This window comes from Orbicella faveolata, unplaced genomic scaffold (genome assembly GCF_042242905.1).
Source record: "Orbicella faveolata isolate gen_17 unplaced genomic scaffold, um_ofav_v1 contig_47, whole genome shotgun sequence".
NCBI classification, from domain to species: domain Eukaryota; kingdom Metazoa; phylum Cnidaria; class Anthozoa; order Scleractinia; family Merulinidae; genus Orbicella; species Orbicella faveolata.
The window spans coordinates 3,330,001-3,338,859 of record NW_028301577.1 but is presented as its reverse complement, the minus strand read 5'-3'; the positions used below and the strand labels follow the sequence as shown (position 1 = coordinate 3,338,859).

The 8,859-nt window shown below is 36.9% G+C and overlaps 2 protein-coding genes across 2 annotated transcripts in view; one reads left to right on the top strand and one right to left on the bottom strand.

The window, feature by feature from the left end:
• Positions 1-285: 285 nt before the first annotated feature.
• Positions 286-3,123, bottom strand: LOC110060045 (large ribosomal subunit protein mL63-like). Its single transcript, XM_020766790.2, has 3 exons — positions 2,969-3,123; positions 1,936-2,047; positions 286-1,048 (listed from the first exon to the last, which is right to left on the bottom strand). Exons 1-3 carry the CDS (start codon positions 3,022-3,024, stop codon positions 866-868), a joined length of 351 nt encoding a protein of 116 aa, XP_020622449.1. The 5' UTR covers positions 3,025-3,123; the 3' UTR covers positions 286-865.
• Positions 3,124-3,187: 64 nt separating this feature from the next.
• Positions 3,188-8,859, top strand: part of LOC110059893 (uncharacterized) — a 7,094-nt gene continuing 1,422 nt past the window's right edge. Inside the window, exons 1-8 of the mRNA XM_089280015.1 lie at positions 3,188-3,369; positions 4,334-4,427; positions 4,795-5,030; positions 5,636-5,711; positions 6,016-6,100; positions 6,459-6,563; positions 6,996-7,144; positions 7,786-7,868. Coding sequence (XP_089136141.1) covers positions 3,213-3,369; positions 4,334-4,427; positions 4,795-5,030; positions 5,636-5,711; positions 6,016-6,100; positions 6,459-6,563; positions 6,996-7,144; positions 7,786-7,868 — 985 coding nt within the window. The 5' untranslated portion in view covers positions 3,188-3,212. The remainder of the gene's footprint in view (positions 3,370-4,333; positions 4,428-4,794; positions 5,031-5,635; positions 5,712-6,015; positions 6,101-6,458; positions 6,564-6,995; positions 7,145-7,785; positions 7,869-8,859) is intronic.

The window sequence follows — 8,859 nt, the reverse complement described above, 5'->3', positions numbered from 1 at the left end:
CAGTTATCGTAGAAGACGCGATGTTTTTTCGGTTAACACGTCCTTGGATTCTGCATGGAGCGGCCCTGGTGCGATCCCCTGACGTGTTGAGCAAGACACTAATGCCTTTGAATTCTCCAGTTAGAAGTATTAGACAATCCTACCTCACATTAACCCGGTGGTACGATGATGAACAAGTCAGTGAGCGTAACGAGTTTATAAACTGGGATGAGGGTGGTCTTAATTGCAGGGTATCTCTTGCCCGCAGTCCGTGGAAAAAAGATTGAATCAAGGTATGAGGCAGTATTGCGAACTTGGCTTTCTATTTATTTTTCAATACCACAATTAAAATCTTAAGAAAAACCAGGTAATTACATATTATTAATTTACTGCAGAGATGTACATCAGTGTTGAAAGCTAAGTCACAAAGTAGGCCGTTTTCTTGCAAAACATGATAGAGGCGAGAGAATGAGAAGAACAGGAATGAGACAACCTTGCTTCGCTGCTCTTCATTCAGCTCAGAGCTCATCGTTCTTGAGCCATCGCCACAGGTGGAGAAATAAGGCATCGCATTCAAAGGGGAACGACAGCATGGCATTGACTTTGTTTCTTTTTCTTTGAATTATTAACTAACTCTACAAAAATCCTCTTAAATGACGAAAAGAATTCTAGCGTTCTAACAAACTGGAAACTACTCACTTCTAACGTAGGAAAGGCAGGCGCAAACCACGAAATTTTTGTCGCACACGAAGAAAGGAAAAAAAAATACGTCATGCTCTCAGTCATTATTTTGCCATCCCACGCAAAAAAAGATATATATATACACTGGACATAAACTCAAAACCAGAATGTTTTTCAGTCGCCGATCATATCACTATAAACTGATTTATTCGTGTTGAATTCTTGAGACATTTAAATGTTCCAAAATGTTTTCAGCTTTAGCTTTGTCCGGCTTCGGTCCAAAGGCATACACATCGGCCATTTTTCTAGCTTTGTGAGCTCGCAAAGAATCACGAAACATCTTCTCCTCTTGCTGCTTCCTTTCCCAAGCATGTTCAAATTCTTGAGCCTGCAAAGAAAAAATGAAATAGCATGCCCAGATATTGGATATAAGGTTAATGACACAGTTAGCAAACTAATGAAGATTGATGACCAGGATGTACACAAGGAAAAGAATTATTCAAATGTACTTGACCTTACATCCCCGTGCAGAAGGAAACTTAAATCAAGAAAATCTTAAGTCAAGGAACATGGAATCTTCCAGTTTTTTCCAAAGATAAAAGTATATGAAGCCAAAAATTTAGTTAGACATAATAAATACTTATAAAGACTACAGGCACAAAAAAGAACTATTGTGGACAAAGTAATCCATTTCAATTTCAGGTTGAAATAACTTTTTGGAAACATGAAAAAATATATAAAATAACTGAACACTTGTGAGGAGATGGCCTGTGAGTGAGAAAGAGGGATTTTTGCAGGGGGCATTATATTTTAATTTCTCCACCCCTATTAAAATTTCAAGTGTTCACCCATTTGTCAGTTGGAAACTGGCCAGTGAATACATCTGCTTCTCCTGGTTGCTTAGAGCATTCAACGAGAGAAACTTCTCTTTAGCTTCTCTTGCAAATGTCCAAACTGTTGGGAGTGATAAGAGACAACTGTTTTATAGGCAAGTAGACACTTTGCTCACCCATTGTCAGTACTGGCCTTTTCTTTTTGGCTGTTCCGTGCCACTAGCTTTCCTCATAATTTGTTTTTTCTTATTCTCTACCTTGTATTTCAATAAATTATTGTCATAGCTACGACCCAATCAAACCTGCTTCTTCCAGACTTCTTAACTATAGGAATTTGGTTTGTCTCTTGCCTTAACTTTCATTAGAAATCTTTTGCTCCATTGGCAACCCCAGAATATCCTCTTGACTTCTATTTCTTTGGTAGTATACTTGTTACACTTACCTGTGTTAAATAAGGAGTAGCAAGTAGCTCTTCATTTCTCTCTACTCTTCTTTCATTTTTTACTTCAGTTCTTCTTCTAGTGGCAGTCATTTTCTGTACAAGCCTGTACTTCCTATCAATTTCAGTAAATGTTAATTAGGCAAATGTGTCTTTTCAGACCCATGGGATGACCCTATAGGAATTTGGTTTGTCTCTCTCCTTAACATTCATTAGAAATCTCTTGTTCCACTGACAACCCCAGAACGTCCTATTGTATCTGGCAATAAACAAGCAACTTCTATTTCTTTTGTAGGATACTTGTCACACTTGCCTGCATTAAATTAGGAACAGCAACTGCCCCATGGGATGAAGTTTAATCACTTCAAGATGTTAATGAGGCCTGGCTTGCTTGGAAAAACGTATTTACCACGCTCTGCAATAAACATGCTCCTTTTGTAGCCAAAAAGGTGCAAGGTCAAATCTGCCCACGGATATCGAGTACAATCAAATCCATGATGCACCAGAGAGAAAATTTTTGGAAGAAAGCTTGTCAAACAAAAAACGAACTTTATCGGTGTTCGAAGCGGCGGATTCGTAATGCTGTGAACAAAAAAAGGGCGCTACCATCAACAATTACTTTAAGAGAACATTGCCAATCCAAACCGCTTCTGGAAAACTGTAAAAAAGATTGGCACAGAGTGCTCCAATCAAGAGGTAAACCTATGACCTTCGTACACCGCTCATTAAGCTTACATGTCAGACACATCTCTGAACTACAGAAGACTTACTGGAGCTATAACATATTACTACAGGTAGGTTTAAATGTGGTAAACTACACACAACAAAATAGTGAAGATTATCCCTGCTCAAATTATAAAACTGCTTAATCTATTTTAATATTATGTTATATAGGTACATGTATTCACATCTCATCCCTGGATCTCGGTACTTCTTCGCTGCACTATACCTTCCAAATCTTGTCCTTCACGTGGTACAAAATAGAAATCTCTCTCGCTTTTAGGGTCAAAACATACATAACTTTCAAGTTTCTTACCCTCCCCATATCCTTCCAGGTGTGTGCCGTTTACACAATATTCTTGTCAACCACATCACTGACAAAAATACCACGAAACTCAACCAAAAGACATGGAAAAGAGCAAAGATGGCGCCCAACTAGCCGATAGAGAGAGAGGACTGGAACAAGTAACTGGAGTAATACCACTTCATGTAAGCTTGAATAAAATATCTTTAAAAAAACAAACCGTGATCAGCGGTGTTGCATCTAAAACAGCCAATACATGATTGTTACACCAAGTGCCCAGGAAAAAAAATCGAATATGGCGTCCTCTGCTATGAAAGAGCTTAGAGCGTGTACCTCTTTAATAAGACAATGCTGCTCTAACTGGAAAGTTTTCCCCCAAAGCAACGTCACAAAGAGTGTTGCTGTTGTATCAGGTATCAACAAATGTGTTCTCATGGCTTTAATCTAGAAATTTATCAAGTGATTTTTTTAGCTCGTTGCATAACACAACTCGCTTACTAGTTTTGCATGTTGACAAATTCTCCCGAGAGTATTCCAAGAAAAAAATCATTTAATTTTGCAAATCAAACTATAAGCCTATATCTTTAGTACAGTGTACTCTGCAATTGTTTCCCAGCTTCTCCACTCACTCCCTGATTGATTTTGTGCAACACATTATTGGGTTTCTTTGAAAGCTGTGAAATATTGCCCCCTCTCTTTTGCTAAAACTGGTTTCTCACCAAGCCGGTGTTAATTCTGTGCCCTCTGTTAACATAGTAAACTCATCAAATGAAGATGAGCTTGAGTAAGGTGCATGACAGGTTAACATAGTGGCTAAAGATTAAATCAACGACCAACTTTGTGAGTGGCAACTGCTGGGCTTCACCATTCTGACAAAATCCTAAGAATTCTTGACTATCAATGTACTTACCTACTTGTCAAAGAGGAGGAAGAAGGAGGGGTCACAAAATACCACTGCGGGGAAACAACAGTTTCAGAGGTCTCAAGGACATACTGTTGGTCATGTAAATTTTGTTGTTTGAGAGAAAAATCCATACCCCTCCCAAGGAAATAGATGTTTTTTTAGTTTCACCTGCCCCTCCTCCCACCCCCATGGAAATTCCAGTTTAGTTTCATACTTTCCTTTAATTGTTTAAAAAATTTTAGAATTTCCCTTATCCTTTCTTGGAGTGGGTATGGATATTTTCTTGATCTGCACATTCACTGTTGAACACCATATTGGCACAATGAAAATTCACATGTCTCTTTCAGATTCACAGCTGCATGCCCGGTAAAATTATACAGTTATTGCTAAACAAGTACATTATAGTGTGTGGAGTTATTCTTATCATTTCATTCGGTATCTTGTGAAGACTTTAATTTGTAATTTTGCCACAGGTGTGAGATATTACAGAGGAAGCAACAGAGACAAAAGAAGGCGAGAAAGAAACCTTCAGGAAAGACTTAAAAAACGAGAAGGTGTTCAGCCACTGTGAGTACAATAATTTTGCAAGTGATTATTTACTCACGATATTGGCATGAGTCACATACATTGTGTGCTAATCTCAGACCTCAGTACAATAAAACATACAGACTTGATTATGGACTAGAGTTCATAATTAGCTGCAGTGGACTTGATTCAAAGGTCACAAAAAATTTTTTCACTCAGTCCAGGTATAATTGTATGAATTAAAATAAATTTCCAGTTTTTTTTTAATTGACTCTCCAGTTTTCTCATACATGCAATAATGTTCAGTATTCATGTTTTAATGATCAAAACTCTTGAGTACCTGTACTGTTTTCAGTAGTCTCTTTAACGTATTTAATGTATGTGTGACATGCATAATTTTTTTTTGCAGAGTTTTTGACAGAAAAGAATTTTTCAGACAAAACTATGACAGTGAGTTGTTTGCATTCAAGAACAGACTAGGTTTAACTTTTCAAGATGAAAGCATTCTACGGACTGCTTTAACCCATGCATCCTACAAAGAAGAAAATACTGTTTATGATGGTGATGCTACCAATGGTAAAACATTCAGAAATAAAGAAACATCTTTTCACACGAGTGAGGACAATGGAAAATTATCGTTGATAGGTTAGTAACCCTTAACTGCAAAAGTGGACTCTCATTTAACTCAAGACTTGTTCTCCTATGGCAAGAGCACCCTAGATCAAATTAGGAAAATAATCCCATTTTTTAATTTTTGAAAATATTGATTAAAAAGGAGTCAGGCTGCTACCAATGAACTTATTTCTTGATAGCTCTCTTGTAAATGGTCACATACCAGAAGTGACATCTGCAGACTAAAAAGTTAAAACCACATTGCACAGCATTGTACATGTAACAAACAGTCTCAGCTTGTTGATGAACTGAAAGTATTGTTCAATAGCTGTGAATTCATATTTGAAAATTTTTACTATTCGCAGACAGGTCTTCTTGTATAGTATAATAAAACGGTGCCATATCAATTTTGCATTTGAAAAGAAACCTAATGACTCAAAAGTTACAGCTTGATTAATTGAGTTAAGGTTTGACTCAGAGATCATAAATATCCAATTACAAAATAATTATATGCATGACATTATAAGAGGTCTATGACATCCATTTTGGTCTTACAAAAAGTAGTTAATAATTTAGCAGTTTATGCTGGATTGCTTTTTTTGCTACTGATAATATCACATTTCTGTATTTGTTTCCAGGGTTAACAGCTTCATCACTATACATTGTTGATCATCTGTGTACCACCTACCCCTCGCTGCCCTGCCTGGGAGTTAGGTAAACTGTTCAACTATTTTTTTTTTTTATTGTAGGTACATGTAATATCTTGTTAGCAATGAAGTATCACTGGTGGGTGTTTGAGAGTTAGCTAAAACTCAGTGGCTGGATATATATGGGAACTTTAAAATTTGCAATTTTCATCTTCATCTATCATGTAAGTGTAGTTTAAGTTAAGTTTGTCTTGAGCCAGTGCTAGTCTGTGGCTTTCATGGTTACCTTGCTCTTCAATGGGACCTCAGACAGGGTCTTGCAGGTGTTACATGTATGTAACCAATAGCCTTTGCTTTTCTTTCCTTGGCAGATGCTTTCATGATTTTCTTTTAGGACGGGATATCATTGTAAAAGTATCAAAACTCATATCATTACCAGACTTGATCAGATTGGAGGTAAAGTAAATGATTCTTTCTGGATATTTTATTAATTATGTATTTGCAATTTATCTGCAGTTCTATTAACAGTGTTCCGAAAATTCTCGAAAAAAAGGTCTACAATTAATATGTAATGATGTAGTGAAGAAAATGAAAATATGTAATGTTGGCACTTTACTTGAAACTATACTCAGTTGTTTAGATGAACCTCAGAGGTCTTCATCATCAGATATCAGTCTACTGTCTATCCTCTATTTAATACAAGGGCAAAAATCACTCTTGAACATATAAAAGCTTATCTAATAATTTAGGCCCTTATGGTGAATTACGTTTTCTTCTGAAATGACCCTGGAGATGTTGATCTTTTTTATCATAGCATGACCTCAATGACCTTTCCAAAGAGAAACATCTGGACTACAGACAGGAAGATGTCATTTGTGATGCATTCTTTGCATTTATTGGAGCAATCTATGTAGATCAGGTACAAAAACATAATTGTACTAATTAACAAAATTCATTAATTGTATTTGTTTATAAATCTTCATTCATTCACTCATTCACTTACTGTGACAAATCCATTCATTCATTTTGTTACCACTTTGTGATTTTAACCTCCAGATTGAACAGTAACACTAAAAAAACAAAAAAAATAAATAGTGAAGACTGTCTACTTCTTCATTCATTCTTACCCTCTGCAACATTGAAATAGGGATTTTTTCTTTTCACTCCTATTGACTGTTATAAGCTGGTGGTTAACATATGACTAATAATAAATATAGTAATAATTATTGTTACATCAACTTACTGTTCTATTTGTAACAATTATTGTTATGTGCATGTGGGCATTTATCAATTTATGATTTTAGTACTGTTAATTCAGAGTTTACTTGATACCATTTATGTGATGATTAAGGGACCTGCTGAGGCAAGGAGATTTGTGGAAGACTTTGTCATTACTCAGCTTCAAGGAGAGGAACTTCATAAAATTCTCTACTTTGAATATCCTGGTAAAGTCCTCGATAATATCTTCACTACTCAGGGAAAAGAAAAGCCAGTTGCCAGGTAACTGGAGTCTTACTTTGTAACACTAAGTGAGTGAGTTTTGCTTTACAAAAGCCAATTTGGCAGTTTCTTGCCAAGAATGAACGGATAATCTCAATAAACCATCATTAACCCATTGACTCCCATGCCGCCCTTGATTGACATCATCTATACTCAAGTTCTGCGGGAGGAAAAGATCTTTCCAATGATACCCAGATCAGAGTGATTGGCTCAATGGAGCCTGAAACTCAGAACTCAGCAAAACTTCCTGGGACCACACTTAGCTACTACATGGTAAAAATTGCCCGTCTCGGTGATGCTTTCTCAGAAATTTTTGAACTGGAAGCAAGCCCAGAAGAAGGTCAATCAATTCAGTAAAAAGATAAGAAAAGGAGAAAAAGGAAAGGCGAAAAAAAAATTTTAAAAGACCGAAAAGCCTAAAGACGCATGCACGAGCATGCCCGAGCAAAAATGTGGTAAAACCCAATGCTAGTGGAAAGAAAGGCATGCTGTCATGTTGCAAATGCCTTTTTGAGTAGATTGGAGCTAATTTAGCCCATATCCAGGCTGAAAATCTCCAGAATGCCCAAGAGATAACCCTATCTTTCCATTGTTCATAGTACTAACCATGGTTTCTTTCTCGTCGGTGTTCGCTATTTCAGAATTATCCAAGAGAGCGGTATCAAAACTGATTTCCCGATCTACGTGGTGGGTGTGTTTTCTGGAGATAAAAGGATCGCAGAAGGTACGATGACAGAAGATTATGTTCACATGGCTTGGCAACGATTCTGAGCGTTTTAAAAAAGTAAAATTCATGCTAACAATGAGTTGGTCCGCCACAAAAAAGAGTTCAGGGGCCCGTTTCTCGAAAGCCCCGGAAACTTTTCGGGCCCGACAAGCCATAGCAAAATCTCGAATCTTACGATTACAGAGCTGTTTTATTCGCATATTCTTAATATGAACAGAGGTTCCCTTCATACAAGAAGTTTCAGGCGTATATACACTTCTCCGTTTTTAGATACAGATAAACTAAAAATGACTTAACGGGCCCGAAAAGTTTCCGGGGCTTTCGAGAAACGGGCGCCAGGGCCGAGTTATTCAAAATCCAATTAACGCTCTAGACCCGGGATTAAAAGTTAACCGAAATAAGAAATTTTATTGTATAAAAATATTTTTCACTGTTTTTGTTTTGTGTAGTTTGAGGTTATTCAAACTCAAAACTGAAGGACAAACAATATAAACAACAAACCTCACCGAAAAGTTACAAAACTCAAATCAAAATTCTCGCTTATCCTGAGTTAGCTTAATCGGGCTTCGAAAAACCCAGCCCTGGTATGACGTTCAAAATTATTAGTGGTTTGAGCAAGTTTGATGTTGTTCGGATTTAAAAGACTACATCAAATGGTTTTTGTTCTATCAACGTCATGTTAAATAAGCAAGTGTTTTGCCAGAAACTGTAGGCTTAGTCCATCCTTGGAATGTGATTGAAAAGGAGATTATTTTGTCATCTGTTATTAGGGGAATTTAAATGTTGTATGGCAGGAAAGTGTCTGGCTCCAAATCGCTTAGAAACAAAAGCCGGAGAACCTGCTATGCGTTCAAATTTCTGCAACCGTTTCGGGATCTAGGCTCACATAGAATTTCTCCGTTACACGCAGCATGTTACGCAGCGTAATGTTTTACGTAACGCTTTGTTGTCGTTGTCCACACTAACAAGAGCAAGACTTGTTTTAAAA